This window comes from Anopheles gambiae, chromosome X (assembly GCF_943734735.2).
Source record: "Anopheles gambiae chromosome X, idAnoGambNW_F1_1, whole genome shotgun sequence".
Classification (NCBI taxonomy): domain Eukaryota; kingdom Metazoa; phylum Arthropoda; class Insecta; order Diptera; family Culicidae; genus Anopheles; species Anopheles gambiae.
The window spans coordinates 4,763,486-4,785,948 of record NC_064600.1 but is presented as its reverse complement, the minus strand read 5'-3'; the positions used below and the strand labels follow the sequence as shown (position 1 = coordinate 4,785,948).

The 22,463-nt window shown below is 49.2% G+C and overlaps 1 protein-coding gene across 9 annotated transcripts in view; it reads right to left on the bottom strand.

Annotated features, from left to right (window-relative positions):
- The window catches only part of LOC1272004 (potassium voltage-gated channel protein Shaker), a 177,152-nt gene that overhangs the window by 72,008 nt on the left and 82,681 nt on the right, over positions 1-22,463 (bottom strand). Inside the window, exon 2 of one of the 9 annotated variants that reach the window (XM_061645760.1) lies at positions 643-3,180. The exons of the other annotated variants lie outside the window; for them this stretch is intronic. Coding sequence (XP_061501744.1) covers positions 643-767 — 125 coding nt within the window. The 5' untranslated portion in view covers positions 768-3,180. The remainder of the gene's footprint in view (positions 1-642; positions 3,181-22,463) is intronic. 9 annotated transcript variants of the gene reach the window in all.

Sequence of the window (22,463 nt, the reverse complement as noted above, 5' to 3'; positions counted from 1 at the left end):
AATCAAGGCTCCTTAAGCTGTCCGGAAATAAAACTCAAAATAACGATAACACATGTCGATGAAACCGTGCAAGTATTCGCTTAAAAAACTACATGCTATCATTAATTTTCGTTTGCAATATGTTGCTACGCTGTTCATTGAAATAGTATCTGGTTTGCTGGTTGAGTAATGTGCTTGAAAAGCAATTAGAGCATCGGTCGGTAATCTTACTAATGCGATGCGCCGATAATACCGGCCAGACAAACAAATGAGAGTTTGATTTGTTCAGCTGCAGCTGCAGCAAACATTCGTCCCAACGACAAACCCCACGATAACCTCTCCCTAACGGTACCAAAGCATGCGCTACATTGCTAACAGATACCGTGAGGCAAACGTTTTTTTACAAAAATAATCTCGTAACGCATGTAGCGTATGTAACTAATGTAACGCTTACGATAACCCCTCCCTAACGGTACCAACGCATGTGCTACATTGCTACCAACAACCGTGAGACAAACGTTTTTTGAAAAAAATAATCTTGTAACGCATGTAACGCCTGTAACGCTTGTAACGCATGTAACGCCTGTAACGCATGTAACGCATGTAACGCTTATAGTAAAAAAAAACAGGAATAAAGAAAGCAATAGAGTTGAGTCTGCTTACGGTTCGCTGAGTCCGTCGGGCGTTTTGTCCGTCTTGTCCTGGTTGGCCTGTTGCGCCTGCTGTCTCCGTTGGCGCTGGTGCCGCGAATCATCGCCCAGTCCGTACAGGCCCGCGACGGCAGCCATTATTTCATCTTCCGTCGCTCACTCGCGGGCACACACACTCACACACACACACGCACACTAACTCACACACGCACTTCGGTTCGTGTACTCACGCACGCGCGTAGATCGCTTCCTCGTATAGTGAGGGCGGATGGTTGGCCCCTCGGGGGGCCACTACCTTGGCTACTACTGGGAGGCACTTGTCATTTGGCCCACAAGAAGAGTCGCTGCGAAAAGCTGCTCCGTAAAAGCCCGGCAAAGCAGCCGGGGAGGCTTCTGCTGCTGCTCTGCCCTGCCCGAGTGGTTGGCAGGTTCACTCCGGCGCGGTTACGGGTCAAGAAAACACTGACACTGCGTCGACTCAGGCGTCACGCTCCGTGCCGTGATTGTGGGCACGTGGCTTCGGTGCAGTGTGTAGCGTCTTTAGGCGACGTGTTGCGTCGTCGACACCGGATTCTTCCACTCGCAGGTAACACACATACACGCACACACCGTTACCGCTTACGTGTGAGGGTAGCAAACAGCGCAGGCAGGAACACAGACAGCACGGCTTTGACCTACAGGCGTCAGTAGCTTACATACTAGCAATAAGTGTAGTGATATCGATATCATTAAAGCTTTTTAGTTGCAATTATTATTCTGACTTGTTGTATCCTTTCCGTCCACCGTGGGAGAGCAGTGGAGGGCTACGGCTGGGGCTGTCGCGAGAGCCCCTTTGATGTTTCCACCTGCTCAAGGTAAAAATATAGATGCTTTTTTTTTATTTTAATTTATATCTCCAAGCGGCGCAAACACCGTACGCGGCTGCCGTATGTACCGCCTAGTAAAGCCTTAGTAGCTAGTAATCGCTAATCTTTGGATTTCCGTATTGTTCCGTTCGGTTTTGTTTGTTTGTGTTTGTAGTTTGCCCACCAACACTCTAGCGTGTTTGCGTGCTAGGGGTAGGAGGGCGTTACTAGCTATCGATATAAAATAGTACGCTGCGAGTAGGTAGCAATTAGTAGTAACTGTTGCAGTAATAGTAGTTTAGTTTCGGTAGTTGAGTGCTCTCCATTTGTTTTCTCTTGCTTTTCTTCCGCTTGCCTTCTTCTTCTTCTTTCTCCTCCTGCTCGAGAGCTGTGTATCGCTCCGCTTTCTTCGTCTTCTGTTTGCTTCGCTATTCTTCGCTGCACCTAGCTTCGCGTTCGGTTGCCAACACACACACACACACACACAACAAAAACGAAAACAGCGCTAGTTAATCACAAATCGGTTCTCGCAGTGGTCCAGAGCGTCTTCCAGCACTACCTGCCGGGACACAAATACTCTACTACAAGATGGCGCCTTCCAACATCCAAGGTGGGAGCGAGGGAAAAGGGGAATGACAGGGATGGTGGCTATTGCTGCTTCATGTGTGTGTGTGTGCGTGCCTGGTTGGACGGTGTCAATCTGGTGTCGAGTTGGTCTGGATGAGGGATGGATGCTTCCTTCCTTGCTTTCTTTCTTGGTGGCTCCGCAGTAGGCAGGTCCCGAGCGTGAGAAGAGCGTGGTTTTTTGTGAGAGGAGGGAGTGGGCTGGGAGTAGAGGGGCGCTACGTTACCGGTGGCTGCTGGCGGTGGCAGGCCGGCGTCCCATCGCTCGCTGCCGGGTGTGTTTATGTGCTGCGTCCGAGCCACTCGGATGCGTTTGTCGCAACAACAGACCAGCAAAGCTACACCCGATTTATGGCGCACGTACGTGAAAATGCACCCACCTTCAGCCTCCCTCTCTCTCTCTCTGTCTGTTGGTGGACTTGGGACGATTTGACGCGGGGTGCGGACGGCTCAAATCACGGCATCGGTACGGGCGCAGTGTCGCAGGGACCGTCGGGTGGTACGGATCGACGATGGCACTCGCTCAACGGGGCCCATGCTTGATCGTGTGTGTGTGTTTGTGTGTATGATGAACGCGTTCGGTACGGCCGCGGTTCAGACGATTCAGCCCTGCCGGCCAGTTAGCCGGCGCGCACCGGTAGCCGTCACACAGCAGCCCTTCGTCGCGGCTGCCTGCATGTTGATGGTTGATGGAAATGCTGCCCGAAAAACAGCCACAAGCAAGAAAAACCGGGCCTCTTACTCGATTTTCAATTGGTCGTTAAAGCACTAGACACACACACACGCGCGCGCACACGCAACTCCTGTATACAATAAAATATATATTCTCACCAGCACGCGCGCCGACGAACGCTAACGTTTTTTTTTATAATATATCTAATTTCGGCTCGCTTAGCTTTCTTCTCTGCCTCACTCTCTTTAAATATTAAACCGCCACTGGACGTAGGTGTAGCACACACACTAACAAACACTTGGTATCGTTCACTATGCGCAATGTGGTATCACAGATCACCGGATCCTAGTGGCGTCGTGGCCGGCGTTCTTCCGCGGTATCGTTCCGCCTGACTCGCGGGGCTCACTGGCTGTTGATGGCAGGGGTGATGGGTATTAGATTAGATTAGACGCTTCGGGGGAGGGGGGGAAGCAAACAAGGGGCAAAGGAGCAGCGGCCGCGTTTGAATGTGAGTGATGTTTGGTGCTGTATATCGGTTGGTTGAAGAGTTTCTACTGCTACCGCCGTTACTGCTACCACTGCTGCTGCTGCTGCTACTACGCTGTATTCGCCTTTTTCTGCTCCGTTTTTTTTCCCCCTCCTCTCTCACGAAGAACAACACAACTAGGTTACACTGAGGGCTCTAAAGGCTACACACACACGCACACACGTACGCAAACTTTAAGGCAACAATTCATTTCCCGCTTCCCGGGCCGGATCCGACGTGGCGCACCGCGCAGTGGTGGAGCAGTAAGTAAGTGCGACTTCCAATTCGGACCCGGATCGAACCCGCGTGCTCCGCGCGGCACACACAACCCGAACCCCTTTATGGGAAAGGGGGGATGGAGGGCAGGAGGCGAACTCACGAGTGAGACAGCGCGCTGGTTGTGTTGACCGGGGCAAAACCGAGCAGACCGGCAGATCGGAGGGAACAGAAACGAATCGAAACGCCGAAACGGAAGGCCGAAACTAGCAAATACAAAAGCAGAGACAGAAAGAGAGGGGAGAGAGAGAGAGAGAGAGAGAGAGAGAGAGAGAGAGAGAGACGTACGCACGCACACATCGCACCAGATCCCAGCTGATGTAAAATGAAAACACTAACCTACAAAATTCATCTCTTTATCCCCGCTCCCCCCACCCATCCCCCCCCCCCCCATTACTCAATTTGCCTTCCCCAAATGTGTCCCAGTGGCCAAAAAATGGAGGAAAGAAAGAAATGGTGCCAATTTCCGAACGGTGGGCCCCAGAAGCCGACCCAGAAGAACTGTACCGCCGTCAGTTAGTTGGAATCCTTCTACGTTTGTGTGTGTGTGTGTGTGTGTGAGTGTTTTTTTTTTTCTGCAATTTGCACCGGACCCAGCCTGTCGTTGCCCTTGTACAGCAACAGCACCAGCAGTAGGCTTGCCCCGTGACAGGAATGGCCCGTTGCCGAATGCGGAAGGTTTCCCGCTTGCTGCCCTTTTCACTCTCTCGCTCTCTCTCTCTCGCTCTCTCTCTCTCTCTCTCTCTCTCTGCCACTGCCCTTGTTGATCGATGCTGGCCAAAATGTCACCGCGTTAAATAATCCACCAGACGACGCACAGTATTGGACTGCCAGAGGGGTGAAAGGGAACAGGAAGGGGGAGCGGGGGGGGGGGGGGGGGTTGGTCTTGCCCACTGTGTGTCTTGTGCTGTGTGTTTGCGCAATATTAATGCATTCTTGTTCGCGCGCTGCACGGAGCAATTATTGCACCGAACGGTGGGTGGGGAGGGAGGGGAGGGGGTGAGGTGTGTGGGGGGGGGGGGGTGAAGAAGAGGAGCAAAGGGAATAACTGGGAAAACGGCCAAGTCCGATTCAAAATTCCAATCGAGGCAGTTTTTACTGCCACTTTGGCCAGGATGATGAGGGGCGGAGGGGGGAGAAGGGAGAGAGGGGTTGGTGAGATGGTGAGTGCGAGCGCCAGCGTCCCATTTGTGTGTTGATTTATTTTATTAATACTTCATCGAGCTTTCCGGATCGAGGCAGGGTCTTCCGTAAGGGGTGGCGGGGGGGGGGGGGGGTTGGGAGGTAGGGAGGGTTTCCATTTTTATGGCGACATCATGCTTTGTACTGCAATTCGGTACGCCAAAAACATACAATCCAATACCGACAAAAAAAATCGAGATAGAGAGAGAGACAGAGACAGGAGAAACGGAGAGAGAGAGAGAGACAGCAAGAGGAAACGATGAAAAAAAATCACTTTTTCATTTAATTACACAAATAAAAATATACTTCATCATTTCACGCATGGCTCTCACAAACGTACTTGCTTGGGTGAATATGTGTGTGAGAGAGAGAAAGCGAATGAGACGTATACAGAGAGAGAGAGAAAAAGAAAGAGAGAGCGAGAGGAAGATATTGGAAATTGATTCTTCACTGTGGCTCGAGCGTCACCGCCTGCCAAAACACGTTGCAGCCCCCCCCCCCCCCCCCCCCCCGGGCTGACATTTACACGTGCTTGCGTTTGCTGTTTCCACCACCACCACCTCCCTACACTCCTAAACCCCCCCCCCCCCTCACTCCCCCCGAGGCCCCACGCCCGAGCGAACGAAGGTTGAATGGGAAAAGGTAATTAGGGAGTTGCATAAAACATAATCGACGAAAGCGACCCGAAACCCGGACGGCACACCGGATGTCAGCGATAACATTCGACCGTTCGGCGTGTTCCGTTCAGGTGTCAATAGACATACACACACACATAGAGACGCGCCGATGGGGCACCCTAATAGCTTCGCTGGTGGATAGTAGCGGGCGGCAGCTAGATGAACCATAAATTGTCATACCTTTATCTGCCTTCAGCTCCTCTCCATCCCCCAGACCCTCCCCTGCACCGCACAAAAGGGCTGCCATTATTTGTGACACCTTCTCGCACACCCGTTGCCCGTTACAATTCAATTACGAACGGACGAGGACGAGGGAGGGAAAGGCTCTGGGAAGGTCTGACAACCGACCTTTTGTGTCGGAATTGGCCAGCGGGTGTCGGTTTCGGGTTGGTTTTGGTATAATGCATCGCTGTGTTTGCTTGCAGGTGACGATTTGTGAAGACGGTTGCATAACTTTAGGCGCGGGCTGAACCGAAAGCAGGTGTAAAGTAGGCAATTTGCAAGACAAACTCGTTATGTTTTTTCTTTAAGCAACCGTTCCGTTTGCTTTTTGTGACAGTTGGAGCCGTCAGAGCAGGTTTTTGGTATCTTTTTTTTTTAATACACATACACGATTTTTGACACTATTTTTCATGTTTGCAACGGTTTCCAGCGCAGTTGTAGCATAACAGCGGGATCATAATATTTCCCCCAAAAGCTGCGCCTAACCGTCTGTGCCACAGTCCAGCTGGGGGACGTGGAGTTTTTTTTTTAAATGAAAATAGAAACTCACCACCTCCCCCCCCCATCCCTCCCCACCCCCCTCCTTGATTTCTTTTCTCGACCATTCCAATGTATCCACTTGTGTACGTGTTCTTGCACAAAACCACTGCCTGGTAGGTTCGCTGCTGACTATTCTTGTCACAAAAAGGAGGGGAAGGGGGGGGGGAAGAAGGGCAAAGTTGAAACGAAAAATATAATCACACACACACACACACACACACAAACACACACACACGTGCACATTGAACATAACAACTAAACGCCGATTTAAGGCACAAAAATAGCCTTCGTATTGCGTCCGGCCTGTCCGATTTGTCCATTTGGAGAAGGAAGGGAACGCAGCACTATGTGTAGGCCGGCCCTTTATTGCCCCCAGGGTGTATGGACGGGTGTTGTTGTTGTTGCGTGCGAAAGAGACGGTGGATGAATCTATATTTGGGAGTGGCGAGCAGGGAATTGACATTAAATATTTCATCGAACGGTATAAATAATTGTGTCATCTTCTCGCGCTACCGTTGAGGCGATTGCCCGGGGCCGGCCCTTGCTCCCCTCCCATGCCAGACCGAATGGCTACCGCACGCTTGGGTGCTGGGGTTTTCCTGTTTTAAACTTAACGCCCGCGTCTTTCCAAATCCTTTCCCGCAACGGTTCGCAAGCGTCCCTTCTTGATCAATTGAGTGGTTCGTCGCTTAACTCTTTTTTTGGTCCAATTTTTTTTTTCTCTCTTTCTCCTTGTTCCACCCACTGACGCCTTTAACTGGCTCGATAGTGTGCTCGTGGTGAGTCAACCCATACGCGAAACGGCAGCGCGTTCGGTTTATGAATTTTGAAGCACTTCACAGGCAACACCACGGATGCTTCCGTTCAGGTTGGTGCTTTTTAAAAGGATTGTTTTCAGGGTCGTACGGGGTAAGCGTAGCGATGGCGGCCGAGAGACGTTGATTTCCTTCTGGAAGAAGTGATAGTAGCGGTAAAATGAAACGAAAGAAAACGACTCCGTGGTCGTCCCACGTGTCTGCAGTGTCGCCTGTTTCGTAAGCGTCGAACTGGTAAAGATGTAACAAAAAATACACCAACACACACACACGCACACACACATATGCTTCAGAGCAAGAGGTAGCAGGAACCGACACAAAAAACGGCTCCCACTTTCCTCCCACCCTATGTTTGAAGGACATAAATGGCTTAAAAAACCACCCACACGCGGAACGCGACTGGTCCTTCGCACCGGATTGCGGCGACCGTGTGTGAACACAGAAACGCGCACGTCTACCAAGGCAGTCCTCAAATAAGGTGGAATAGTAGTTGTTTTTTTTCTCTTCTTCTGCCGCTATTTCCTATTCACTGGAAAGCGGTGCGCCCGAGAAGAGAATGGAACGAGAGGGGTAAATATTTTACAACGTTACTGTATAATTGATACACCTGTATTTCCACACCACTACCAATGAGCTAAAGAAAGCAAAAAGAAAAAAAAAAGAAAACGTGACGATACGAAGCACGTGGCAAACGGAGGGTCTGTCGAGTGTGTCGTCTTCGCACACTCCTTGGAAAACATCGCTACTTCCCACGGTGCTGTTCCTCTCCTTTCTTCCCCCCCCCCCCCACCCCCCCTATCACTATACATGTCTCCGTGAGGGGTTTAAATTTGCATATCCCACTTCTGCTCGCACCGTGCGGGGCCGGATACTAGGAAGGAAAGAAGCAACTAACCGGCCGGGGTTTCATCGGTAGCCAGAGACGACGAACCTGCTCTCCCGAAGGACACTTTTGCTTTTTCGCATTAAACCGTTTTCTGCACCCTTTTTCCTTCTTTTTTGTTTTTGCTTTGTGTGTGTGTGTGTGTGTGTGTTTATCTTGTTACGGCTAGTGTCCTTCTCGGTAAGCGGTTTTGTAGCATCCTACTACACCCCCAAGAGCAAACAACATAATAAAAGAAGCAGCAAATTGTGCCCCTCGCCCGGCAAGAAAAAGAGCACGCCGTTATTCAGCGTACAGAAACGCACACACACACACACACACACACACCAAACCGCACACTTTCATATGTGTGTTTAGTACACCATGCACACACACACACACGCTACAGCAAGTGGCAGTGTAAGCAAAAGGGGGATTTGCAGCCTTATCGGTGATTGACAGCCAGTGCTTACGAATGCCGGTGCGAAACCAACAAAGCTCTTCGCCTTCCCCCGCTCCCACTGCTGCACAGCGCGTTCGGGATGCGCGACAGGAAGATGATATCCTGTTGTCCTCCCCCTCTCTACCCCTCCCCACTCCACTCCCTACCAGCGCCCAGAGCAAACAGCTTTCCCGGCGCGCTTTGTTTCTACTCCGGACGGGGGCTCGCGTAAGCATGTATAAATAGTCCCACGAGTGCAAATAATCCCCCCCCCCGCTCCCCTCCCCCATGAGGTTTCCCCCTGGGGCAGCTTCGCAAACGATGAGAGGGCAATTTATTTGCAAAGTTTATTATTTTCAACTCGTTCACTGCACCACCGCTACCACTGCCGCCGCCACCGCCCGAAAGGTGCACGCCCCGGGGTGGATTTTGAAGCTCAATGGTCTCAGTGGCTTTGACTTCCCTGAGTGTGTGTGTGTGTGTGTGTGTGTGTGTGTGTGTGTGTGTGTTTGTGTGTGTGTGTGTGTGTGTGTGTGTGTGTGTGTGTGTGTGTGTGTGTGTGTGTGTGTGTGTGTGTGTGTGTGTGTGTGTGTGTGTGTGTGTGTGTGTGTGTGTGTGTGTGTGTGTGTGTGTGTGTGTGTGTGTGTGTGTGTGTGTGTGTGTGTGTGTGTGTGTGTGTGTGTGTGTGTGTGTGTGTGTGTGTGTGTGTGTGTGTGTGTGTGTGTGTGTGTGTGTGTGTGTGTGTGTGTGTGTGTTTGAACAGCATAAGCTCATTTGAGAAGTGTCTCCCCACGCCCCCCCCTCCACGTCCGCCTAATCTGTTCTGAAACCCTGAGAACCTCACATACACACACACACACACACGGTGGAGCAACATGTATTTTTTTTTCTGTGTGTTTTGTTGGGGCAATCCGGGAAAGGGTGTAGAAGCAGCTTTCTTTTTTAATTGCCATTAGTGGGGCTGCTGAGGACAACACACGTGTGAGCCGCTCATCAAGTGTGTGTGTGTGATTTTATTTGTGTTACAAGTTGGCGAAACACCTTCACTTTCATTGCTTTTTTAAGCTGGTTAAGTGCTGGTTAAGTGCGCCCCTTGGGAAGGGGCGTCGCTAATGAAACGATACGTCCAGCTCTTCAAAAGTTCCTCTCGAGGGTCTGTTTATTTGTCTCTGTTGCGTGTTGTTTGAATGGGAAGATTGTGAGAAGATTCAATCGCAATGGAGTTCCCAAGGATTCGTGCCGGATCTTACGAATTTAGGGATTTAGGATTTTTGAGGAATTTCCATCACGAACTGAGTACAGGCTACTTTTGCAACAGCTACTTGAAGTCACAACTGCGCTCAATTAGCTGAACGAAATGTTGCAAGTTAAGAAGTAGCACAATTCTATTTTGCTGAGTAAACACTTGCGGAAAGCTGCATTACTTTAAATGGCAAATGAGGAGTAGTTAAACGAAACACAGACACTGCTAGAAGTGTATTGAAATGCACTCCAAATTAATCAAATGAACGACGCCGGATGACTCCGAACAACTCCGAACAGCTCCAAACAACTCCGGACGACTCCGACTCCGGCAGGACTCTGGTTGTTCCATTTTTTTGGAGTCGGAATCTGACTAATACAGGGTTTTCCACGATTTATTGGTTGGTTCCCATCAATTTTTGGTGGGTTCCCATATTTTTTTGGTGCGTTCCCACGATTTTTTGGTCGTTTCTCAGATTTTTTTGGTCCAATTGTGTTGATATCCAATCGGAAAATACCAACAAATTATGGGAACGAACCAAAAATCATGGGAACTGACCAATAAATCGTGGGAAACTCTGTAATAGTCGGAGTCGAATCGGAGTCGTGGGTGCACTCTCCGGAGTTTGAACCCATTTCAAAAAATTGCCGTGAGCGCTACGAAGGATCACTCACTGAGTGCCTGTATCGCTTGAAGCCACAAAGAAGGCGAATCAATCGACAATTTAGCCATTAACATTTGTAGCAACAGCACTGTAATACGTCTTACAGGATTTTCCCAGTCACATGCGAATGTGCACATCATTATTCACCGCCTCCAAGATGTTTTTCAACAGCTGTCAAAAGGTGTATTTGCTTCATGATAAAATTTAAATACTCTTACATGATTTTCAATGCATAACAAAGAACAGACAAGCTCCATTCAGCTTGAGTCGTGTTGAAAATCATGCTGAAGAAATTAAAAATTATTGTGATGGGAATGAAACATCAGATTGATGTGGATTAACATGTTGCACGCGGTGAATAACAATGTTTACATTCGAAAGAATGGCTTGGGAAAACCCTGTAATAAATCCTTCCAAACGCTCCAGTCAAATCGAATCTATTGATCGAATCCCAACAAAGGTAGCAGCGTAACGACATACACCGGAAGAAGCTTCTTTACAGGCACGCGAAAATACCCAATGATTGATGCAAAATACTAACATCAAGCTTTATTGTTAAATGTTAAGCCTCACTGCAAATGATTTGGAAGAGCGCAAAGACATGGTTTCATGTTAGCAATCGTTCCTATCACTCACTGCAACCAGTGAAACTTGAGGACACGTTCGGAAGAGTTTGGTAAGCGATCTCCTAAAGTCTGAATACATCTTTGGAAACGTCAATTAGTTGATGTACATGGCACAAAAAGTTTAGTTTAAAACAGTGCTCGAAATGTTTAAGTCGCGTCAGTTGAAATCACAACTGAGTGGCGATTAAAATGCAGCAGTCCGTATAAAAAATGGATCTCAATCCCTCCTCAATCCTCTTGAAAATATCCCAATCAATCTCTGCGCTGGCGAATACACCGACCGACGACACGCCACTCGTCCTGCTTGGTGAAACATTTCTATCGGAAAGCTGGTCACTCGATGCGTGCTTGAAATGTTCAAACAAAGAAGAAGAAGAAGAAAAAAAATGGGGCTTTACGAGGGAAAAGTGCCCAACCCGTTGCGGTGAACATCGTCGGGTGCCTAATCATGTACGCACCCTGAACCACCGCTGTGTCCTTTGTCCTGCGGTGGCGAGCCCGGTATTACACTCACGCGACCGAGCGCACGAGTGAGTGACCGCGCGAGAGTGACCGGTGCGCCGGTTTTGTTTGGGTGCCATTCCACCCAGCAAAAACCCTGGAGAAGTGGGAGCAAAGGTGTCACACAACGGTTGGACGCACCGCAGTAACAAAACCACCGAACAACACCCAACACAACACAAAGGCTTTACCCACACACACACACACACATTAGCACACAAACCGACCCCGATACACGATTGTGGTGCTGTACTGTTGAAAATTTAATTCTCCCTCGTGGTAAACAGAAAAAAAATCCGCATCGATTGCATGTGTTTTGTGCCACCCGGTCTTTGGCTGGCGGAAAATTGGTTGCCCAAAAGGGGGGAGGGAGGGGGGGGGTGGGCTCTGCAAAGGCAAATTGTTTCCCGCTTTAATGATTTTCCACCAATCGATCGGCCCGGCGCTATTTTATGAATCGAGTTGGAATTGAAATGGAACACTATTAGAAATCGTTCCTACCAACCAATTGTTTATCTAATCCGATTTTAATTTTGATCACCCTGCAAATGGTCGCTTTTACTTTTTAGGCATTGGAGGTGAAGGTGTTGCCAACACACATCCACTTACCCACACACACACACACACACACACACACACACACACCATCAATAGCGTCTTACAGCAATGAATGGCAAAGGTTGTATCGTTGTTACATTGATATGTCTACTGACCACTAACAGCAATCAATGTCCAGAAGTGTGTTTGTGTGTTTTATATATGACATAGGTTAGTGTAAGTATTAGTGTGTGTGTATGTGTGTGTGTTTGTGCAGGGTTAGTGCCCACAACAAGCAACCACAAAAACACCAAGAAACGAGACAAAAAAACTAAATGTAGGCCGGGTCTCGGGCCCGCCAATCAATAATTCTGTCACCAATTGTTCATCGCCGCGTGCGCGCTTGTGTGTGTGTGTGTTACGTTTTGCCGCCATATTGATTCTCCATCCCTTTGCCACCCTTTTGCTCAACCTTCGCCTCAGGTAGTGTCACGGACTGCATTACTTTGGAGCTTAGTCCGGAGCGGGTCGCGAACCCTTTTTCCCACCACACTTTTTCTTCCCCTTTTGGGGGAAAATTTCCCACCGCTTTTTCCTTCAATGGGTAGAAATTTAAGTCCGGGTTTCTTTCTTCTGTGCGATATCTTCTTATTCTTGTTTTCTTTTTTTTTTTTTTTGAAAATAATTCTTCCCCCGCACGGTTCGTCGCCTGGTGAACGGTCCGGAAATATGCGCCCGAACCGTACGCGGCGTGGGTTCAGGTCGCTTTACACCGGTGTCTGGGTGTGTTGGGCTGGGTGTTTTATTACTCCTTCACTTACACTGCTCTAGGCCACGAACCTGCTCGCCTTTACTGAACAGTTGAACAACAAAGTTGAAATGAAACGATCTCGCACCGGACAGAACGGTAAAGCGTTTAAGTTTCCACTCTATCCCGCCTGCCGAATTAAGCTTCCCGAAGCAGGTGGTTTCATTTCCGCTCGAGCAAAAACCAAAAAAAAAAACACAAGGACAAAGGCAAGAAAAACTTTACCCATTTTGCTGCGGGATCAGACTTGATGAGACTTTGTTGCAAATGGTTTTTTTTGTTTGTTTTTTTTTTGCCATTTTTTGCCACGAAGCGACTCGAGCAGCAAACAGCAGCGAACCCAAATAAACATAAAGCTAATCAGCGCGAAAGAATTGCCGAAGTTGCATCACTTCAATTGTTTTTGGTGTTGCTTCGGCAGTTTTCTTTTTTGCCACCACTCGGTTTGGTGCAATTTATCTTCATAGAACAAAGCGGAATAAAAACACACAGACACACACACACACACAATAGGTTGATCGTTTCGGTGGCGATTAAAATTCATACCGGTCGGGGATTTGGCTTCCCTCGGTTGAGCTTTCCAGTTTTGCCATTCACCAACACCAATTAAGTAGAGTGACCAGTGCAGCGAGCAAGGCAAGCAAGGCAAATAAAAAAAGACTTCCCGCTGTGTGTATGTGTGTGTGTATTTACTGTTACTCAACTAGTAAAAGAAGAGCAAGAAGGCGAGAAAGCGCTCCGCTCGGCTTGTTAGGCGCTCGCTCCCCTCGCCCCGGGTCTGCAGGCAGTTGCGAAGTTTTCCGAAGCGATTGAATTTTAATTAGCCGTTTCCACTCCAACCTTCCCTGCTCCCTGTGGCCCCAGGCGGCCCACAAAAGCCCCGTGCCGCACTCACAGCATCATTCGCTTCCTCTTCAAATCAACCATTAGCATCATCATCATCATCGTCAGCACCGTCATCAGCATTATCAAACCTCTTCACGGCTCGCTCTAGTAATTCACTGTGCAGCAGCGAACGTGTGAACGTAAAACTTCCTTCTCATTTTCACCCCACCTAGCCCCTCTCACCCCACCCCTGCAGACACCACCATGGCGCTCAAGGATCTGGAAAGCGGAAAGCGTTGGGAAAGTTTCCCAATCTAGCCGTCCGAGGTTGAAGGGGAGAGCGGAGTGGGGGTGGGGGGGGGGTGAGGGAGGGGATGGCGGAGGGTGTGTCTCAGTGCTAGAAGATTGTGATGAAAATTCTAATTTATGCTGTCCACGGCCCGACGGCCAAGGCAGGACACGCCGAGCCCGGGCGACTTTCGGGCGGGCGCTCAGTTCTCTATGGGGAGGGATGGCGGGGGGGGGGGGGAGGGGTGGACGGCCGGGGGCCTTGTTTTTTGGCAACCGACGGCAACCGCATGGCATATTAAATCATCAAACTCCCTTGTTTCGGAGGATCGGTTGCTTCCTCTCTCGCCCCCCCCCCCCCGCACCCCACTCTTTACCATCCCCCAAGGACTGTAGTGTGTAGTGTAAATGGTCGGGTGCTTGCAAAAATTCCGTTCGCGCTCGCGTCCCTCATTCTGTATCTCTCTCCCTTTCTCTCTCTCTCTATCTCTCTTTCTCTCTCTATCGCTCTCTATTACTCTTCCACCCCTTGTAAGGCCTTTTTACTGCGCGGTTCCTTCACTGCGGAATTTCGCCCGTCCCGCACGACACGTTTTTTTGGATTTCCTTTTTTTGTTGGCACTTTGAGTTTTTCTTTTTCCCTCTCTCTCTCTCTCTGCCTCTCTCTAATATACACACACACATACATCTCTCACACATATCAGTATCGTTTCTTGACAGGAGCCTTTATTAAAGTTGGATTTTTGCTTTTCTTCATTTCTAAGCAGGTTCCTCGCTTCACTTCGTTCGATAGTCTCCCACACCAATCGCCGGCAGCAGGTGATCGATCATCGAACCTGACAAGCGGGAGCACGTGATGCAAGCGCACAATTTGATTGAAGGGCTGACCAAACATTATATTCTTCAACAGGGAGAGAAAAAAAACCCCCCTCAACGCACTGTAACAGTTTTCCCAGTTTCAACTCACAATCGGTTTCCGTTTTAAACTGCAATTTGTATTAAGTTTGCAATCGAAACCACGCGCAAAAGAGTAGTGAGTCAACCCGCCAAATGAATCGTTGCTCTCAGCGTCCTTACAGTCTGGGCGTCCAAAGCAATGCGCCATCGTTTGCCAAAGCATTAATTAATTTCTCTTTTAATTAGCTTGTGCAGGGAACCACACAGGCAATAGAAAATCTGTTTTGCAGCAAATCCCAGTTGTAGCCCTCAGCACTCAGTTCGAATGTTTCATAAGCATCCGTCCTGTTTCAAGCCCGGAGAGGCAAACAATCGCTCAACATTAGAACCGCTGATGAGACTTGTTTGTTGCACTCGAAAAAGGTGCGTTATTCCGCTTGCCGTCGTGACTACCCATTGAATTTTCTCACTTTCTAACTTCGGAACAAATCCAATAGGAATTTTCAATGAGTCTGTCCAAAAAGGGTCCCATAGAGTCCAATTCGCTTCACATAAAGTTCATTTTCCCATAAGAAAGAGTCAAAGAAGTATCCTACAGCTATGAGAGGTTGAAAAGTCCAGCGGTTCTAGTGTTAAAGACTCTTGCTGGGCTTCCTCGTCACTAGCACGACCGGTCTTACTCAGCGCGCTGGTACGTAAATCGAAATGGGGGAAAAATACAATTCAAAAACACGCACACACACACACAGAGGTACACGTCGCGGACCGAGGGCAAGCAATTAAATCTGCCCCAAAACGGCAACACCTACTACAACCGTTCGAGGGAGGACGAATAGCGGCGAGAAAAAACCCTTCGCGATGGTGACCCAAAGTGTGTAACACAAACAAACAAACACACGTATACGTATAGGAAAGGCCAGCTCCTGCGGAGGTCAACGCATCGATCGGGTGACATTACGTAAGTTTTGTATTTTTCGCTTTCCGCAGGATGGATTTAAAAACCAAAGAAACGGTGTGGGAGTTTTAGTTCCCTCTTTAGGACCCGCTGTATTCATTTTGATAGCTTTTGGTCCATGTTGTGGGGAGGGGGGGGGGGCGGTGCAAGGGGAAAGAAAAGGCGAAAATTACGTGAAGCAAACAACAAACGACTTCCCCCTCCTACCCTCGAAGCAGTGTATTATGAGAGATTTATTCCACACGAAGCGGAGTGATTCGAAAACGAAGGGAAAAGGGTTTTATTTCATGGGGTGAGCTTTTTTTTTCGCCCGAAAACGACAAATCACCACACACACACACACACATAGAGGAGTGCACGCCTGGCAAGATGGCGCCCTTCGCGCCGCGCTTTATTTTAGGACCCGCGGCGCTGTGGGCCGCCATCACTATGCCATCCGACCGGCGAAGCGCCATTACATAACACGTGTACAAGGCGAGACCTTTACCGGTGGAGCAAAAAACGACACACACACACACACACACAAGTGTGTATTAGCTACAAAAAAAAAGAAGTGATGAAAATCTATTCCGCGCTCATCGAGCTATTGCGCTTGCCGTTCACTGCCTCTCGCATTTCGGCGGTGTGTGAGGATGAGTTTTCCAGTGTGGAATGAGCGAACGCGAATTATAAGGAAAGGATAGAGGGGGAGGGGGGAAGGTGTGGGAAGGCACAAGAGAAGGCACTGATGGATGGGAAGCTACCCGCAAAAGTTGGCCAGCTAATGCAGCGAGCAGCTGGCCCACTCCTGGCCAGAGAGTGGCAAGCATGGGAAGCAAACGAACCGGTGAAGTTGTGCTAAAACATTTCGGATACTTGTGGGCACTGCCCCCCCTCCCCTCCCCCTCCTGCAAACTCTTCTTTAATTCCGCTACATCCTGGTGGGGCTGGCAAGAGGTCAAAGCTAAGCAGGCAGCGGTTTCAGGCAGCAGAAGGCGAAGCAATTAATGCTGCCTGCAGCGAGCTTGTGCCCACACAGACACGAACCTTCGGCACACTGGTGCATCGGGATGGCTCCACACAGTGCACTTCTTTATGCACACACACACACACACACACATACACACGTGTGAAGAAAGACACCCAGCCCCATCACTTCTGCTTCGCTTCCAAGCTAGCTCAATCCATCCCTATCCGTCATTAGCGTCAGTAGTTCGTCCTGCTCATTTTCTCCCTTTCTCACTCTCTCTCTCTCTCTCTCTCTCTCTCTCTCTCTTGTTCTAGCTGTACTCTGGCAAAAGACAAAGTTTGCGATCGGCGAGGAGCGTCCAGTAACAAACCCCTTTGCCCCTTGTGCTGTGAAACACAAAACAGCCCATCGTACAGGAGCGTGTGTGCACTGTTTCAATCTAGTACCTTTTCTCCCCCTTTTTCCACCGTGCCACAGCTTCGGTAGCATGATGGAATGTGTGTGTGTGTGTGTGTTTGCTTGCCATCACCACCTCATCCCGAAAACGGCTAAACAACGTGCTTGTTGCAATGCAGCGTCACGAACAAGCATTCGAATGCCGGCTGCTGCTGCTGCTCTACTTGCGCCAGCACCGCCCAACTTCCATGCTTCAAAGTTTCACACACAAACCAGCCAACGGGGGGGGGGGGGGGGGGGGGTGTGCGTAGCGATGCGTTCGAGATGAGTGTGCGCTGCAGGATGCGCCACGGCTCTGGCCCACGTCCCACGCGCCCGATCGAAAGTCTTGCCCCGGGGCAATGCATTCCTGTGGCAGGGGCCTTGGTGAGCGTCGTTTTGGGGAGCTTGGTTTCTATACGATTAACTTTAAAGTGGCTTTAAAGTAATTTTCTCGAGAAATAATGATTTTCTGCCAATTTTTTTGAACCAACACAGTGATTACGATTTAAACGCCTTTGGGTATGCAAATATTCGTACACCGTTTTTAGCCTCAAAGCCTTCATTGTTCTGCCCGGCCTGTCTTACACTTGTTTCAAGCGAATAATTGTTATTTAGTGAAGAATGTATTTCAAACAAGCACTGACAGTTTTCTCTTTTTTTTCAAAATATTTAATCCCAAAAAATCTCATCATTATCACACAAGACATGCGCGTTGCATACTGTAAGGCGCTTCCCATTCAGCTAAATCGAAATAATCGAAGCGGTGGCTTTTGTGTGCTGAAAGTAAACGCCTATAAGTATGCAAATATATTGCACATATTTTTTTTTTCAGAGAGTCATTTAATATTTTGGGGAAGTGTTTAGCAACAGCTCTACCCATCATCTGGAAACTCTACTTCTCGCTAATGCGCACTGCATACTTTCAGGTGGGTTGTTTTCCTTCCTCAGCCAGCTCTGCTCAATCGTTTGATGTGCGGGAAGGCAACCCCTGCCCAAAGCAGCAGAACCGTCGCTGGTGCTTGACAAAGGAACCATCCGGTTCCAGCCACACGCTGTCATTGTTCGGCAATGTGTTCCAATCATATGATTTCTCATTTATCCGATAGCATTGTCGACCGGGGACAATCCCACCCCGTAACCTTCCTCTTCCATGCACCGCACTATACGCGATAATTAAAATGGCGGAAGTCCCCCGAACAACGGGCCGGAAAATGGCGAGGTAGTAATTAGATGGTTGGTCGAACCCAACAAAAAAAAAAATACGGGGAGGAAAAAAGGAAAGTGAGAACAATGCGCCATGACAGAGTGACTGACGGTGCACATTTTCCAGTAGCAAAAAAAAAAAAAAAAAAACAAGCCCCTTACCCTTCAAAAACGCTCCACCCCCGAAGACCCGGTCGGAAGTAATTGAAGCGCTCTTAATTAACTTTGTTGCGTTTTGCAACAGGTCTTCGAGCAGGCGTTGCTGCGTATCATCCGCGCCTGAAACCTTAATAATGGTGACTTTTGGCACACGGGTTGCATACCTTGCGGGCGTATTTGGAGCTGTTGTGTGAAGCGATAGTGGAGTGGAGTCTCTTTTTTTTTTGTTTATTTGTTTAACAAGAACCAGAATGGCTCATTTCGTATGTGCATGCTCAACCGGTCAACCTTTTTTGGGGGGGGACGCGTCTGCGAAACTGAGCGGAGAAGAAAATGAGATTTTCCTGCTGCGCGTGTTGCGAACTCCTTTCCCACATCCGGTTCGTGGCTCGGCGATGGCGATGCTTGGCCTACATTTCCACCTGCTGGGCCACGAGATAACAGCGACGGCGGTGGTCCGTTTGGGAACGTTTTGCCCGATTGCTTTCCTATCTATGCAACACACACCCACACACATGGTTGATTGGAAAACATATTGGAAAAGGGTAGCGGCCACCGCTTTCGGTAAACATTCACGCAAATGAAACCGTTGGCCTGCGGCTGGCTGGACTGGCAAACAGAAAAGGCTTTTTTCCTCCTTTTTCTCTCACCCAATGGGAAAAGACGACACAAGCAACTCGTGGCATGCGTCCGTAGTGGCAAAGCGCATCAACAACAAAAACACACACACACCACAAACCGCCATCGAAAAATAAAAACCAACAAGAAAAAAAGGGCCCGCAAAGGAGCCAAATTCGATCCAAAACGAATAATATTTGTGCCTCGTGCACAAACCAGGGGTGGAGGGAAATGGGATGCGGGCAAGGGAGCGCAAAAAGGGAAAACGATCTAGTAAGGCATCCCTGAAAACCCTCCGCGCGGGGGAGGGAAAACTTTTCCTTCCTTTTTTGTTGTTGTTTTGTTCTCAGCTTGGCGGAGCGTTTTTCTTTTGCTTTTACTGCTTCTTCTTCTTCCTTACTTCCTTTCTTAAGCGCGCCAGAGCTTCCAGCTTATTGCTGCCTGTTGGATAATAAACAAAACCTCACGAGGACAACCGCTTTGCTTGGTGGGGGGGGGGGGGGAGAGTTGTGTAAAATGTTGTGCAAAAGTGATGGCGCACCGATGACGATGACGGCGGCGACGACGAATGCCGATGCCATTTATTAACTTATTCACAGCTTTTCCTACATTTTTTCCACCTCTCTCTCTCTCTCTCTCTCTCTCTCTCTCTCTCTCTCTCTCTCTCTCTCTCTCTCACGCTCACTGTGTTTGGTGTGGGCCATTCGCCAACCGATGATGTAATAGTTTGGGGCAAGTTTATCCGCCCGCATGAGGGCGGGCAGTGATGAGAGCAACAAGAAGAATTGAATAAAAAAAAAACAGCCCCCGGGAAGAGAGGGAAAGCGAATAAAGGAAAGCGAGAAAGCGACAGTGTGGGTGACGCAAGCCGGGCCAAGTTTGTTGGAAAAATCCGATTAATAAATGATTTCCCATCAGCATTTCCGACTCGAGCACTTTCCGCACCGGTCCCGTCGAGCTTCGGCAATGCTTCCCTCCTTCCCTGATTACGTCTCCTTCGCGTCCCGCATTGACGCGCATTCATTTGCATTCCCGAAAGGCAGCGAAAGCAACAACAACAACAACAACAACAAAATGTTGAGAAAGAAAATAATGCAAACACGAATTTTTGAGCGGCGCGTGCAGAATTCATTTCCAAATCGATCCTACGGCTCATCGCCACGCTGAACGGTGGCAGACACGGGGAGGGACAGGCAAGGAGATAGAGCCAGGAGGACAACTGGGCAAATGAGGGAAAGAAAAAAAAATTAAAACACTCTCCAACAAACGGTCGAGTTCGTGATGGGTGCTCGAAACGGACCACACACACACACAAAAAACGGAGCTCGATTATTCCTTTTCGGATTTTGCCGATTATTCTTATTAGTTTTTTTTTGTTTTGCAACATGGAAATGAAAATAAAAAAGACCTTAAAGGGGGAGTGGGGAGGGGGGGGGGGCGTCAAACGATAAGGATCATTGTGTCGCGCGTGGGTGGAATGGGGTGGGGAAATATGGCGAAAATCTACCCGCCTTCATCTCGGGTGCGCCTGATCGCTTTTTGTGGGGGGGGGGGGGTTTGTTTTTAACGAACCGACGCCATTAAAACTGCAACTGCATTAGCCGTAAGTGTGGCAGCAGAGAGGTGAAAGAATCCTTTCACAAACGCACACACACACAGACATACAAACAGTGGCGTTCACATTTTCACACTATTTGTGAGGAAAAAAAAAAGAAAATATTTACCTTCTCTTTGGTGAAAGAGCCAATAAAGAAATGTTTCTTTTTCTGTTCGTTTTTCCTTCTTCTCATGTGTGTGTGTGTGTGTTAATAAATGCAAATGGAGGATGGATTCCCCCCCCTCCCTTTCCCTCTTCCTCCTTAGTTTGCCACCCACAAAGGGCATCGGGTGGAATTGGGGATTCGCCTGTTATCTCACCGTTTCCTCGCGTCAACCGTCGTTTTAAGCATTTTTGCGCTTTCCCACGCCAAAGCGAACCCAACCCTTCCCCCAAAACAAGTCAGTTTCGCGTTTTCCGCCGAAAATTCTAATTTGAGCTGTCTCACTCACCACACACACACAAACATACACACACACTCGAAACCCCTTTCATTGCGTTGGGGTTTTATCAGTTTCCTGCTCCCTCCAGCCATTTTTTTTTGCTACTCTCCCCCTTTTTGCCACATCACATTAATCACTTTTCAGCATCGCGTTCCGAGCTCTCAAAAACCCCCGCCACCGCTCGGGAAAGGATGGAGAGGGGGGGGGGGAGGGGGTTGGAAAGCAACCCTCAGGACCTGCCCCCGGGCTGTCCGCGGAACGAAACGTTCCTCCTTTTCTGCGAGCGCTGCGTGCGCTGGTCGAGGGTGACTAAATCGGCAATTTGATTTCATGGTGGAGAAGTGTGTGTGTGTGTGTGTTTTTTTTTTGCTTCGCTTTTTCTTCGCCACTTCCGCTGGTCACCGCTGCACCATTCGCTATTTTTCGGCTGGTACGGCCGTGCCGTTCGTCATTCGGCACTGCGGATGACTTGGTGGAATTTCCGTTCCGTTTCGTTCCATTTTTTTCTTTTGTGTGCCAATGAAAATGCAGAAAAGAACCCCCCCCCCCCCCCCGGCACTGCCGAAAACTGAAAAGCAAAAAAAGGAGGCAGCAGGAGAGGTCAAAATCGGAGCAAATCCTTTTAAGCGGCCGTATCGTTAGCAACCAACACGCCGTGCCGGGCGCGCGCTAGACAAATAAAACGGGACGGCCGAACACTCGACACTTGGTGCGCACCAGCGCTTGAGCGAACAACCGCAGCGGAAGGGAAGCAATCGAAAATCCGCTCGGCACATCGTTGCTCGCCGCCGGGTGCACCTGTCCCGGGCCGGTGCGCCGATAGGGTCGTTTAAGATGCCCATCGGGCCATCGGGCGACGTGCTTCCCGCGTTCGCTGTACGTGCCTTGCTTCAATTGGTGGGGGGAGGGGGGTGGAGGGGGGGAGTAAGGGGGACCGAGCTCGCAGCCTTTGCCGTGCCATTAAAGCCAAAACGCTTCGAGGTCACTTTATTTAACGCAAACTCACGTGCGCCGTTGAAAGTGTCTGTGTGTGTTTTTCCTTCTCCTTTTTCTTTCAGCTGCTTCGATGCTGCCCTGCGGCAGCAGATTGATCGGTTCCAAACGGACACAACTTTACCCAAGCACAGGACGCTTTTCCCCAAACCGGATGGCAAACGGTTCGCATTGCAAAAGACACTCACCAGAAAGCATGCTATGCTCAGAAGATACACTAAAGCTCACATTTTGTCATGCAGATTGCATAGTTGTAGGCGGTTTTGTTGCTTGCTTTTAGAACAAATGCTATTGTGTCGATGTTTGAATGTCGTTTATTAATCGCAAACAAACCGAAACGTTCTAAGATACGCAAAACTCGCCAAGAGAAAACGCAGCGAAGCATATGTTCGATTTTCCAGCAAAA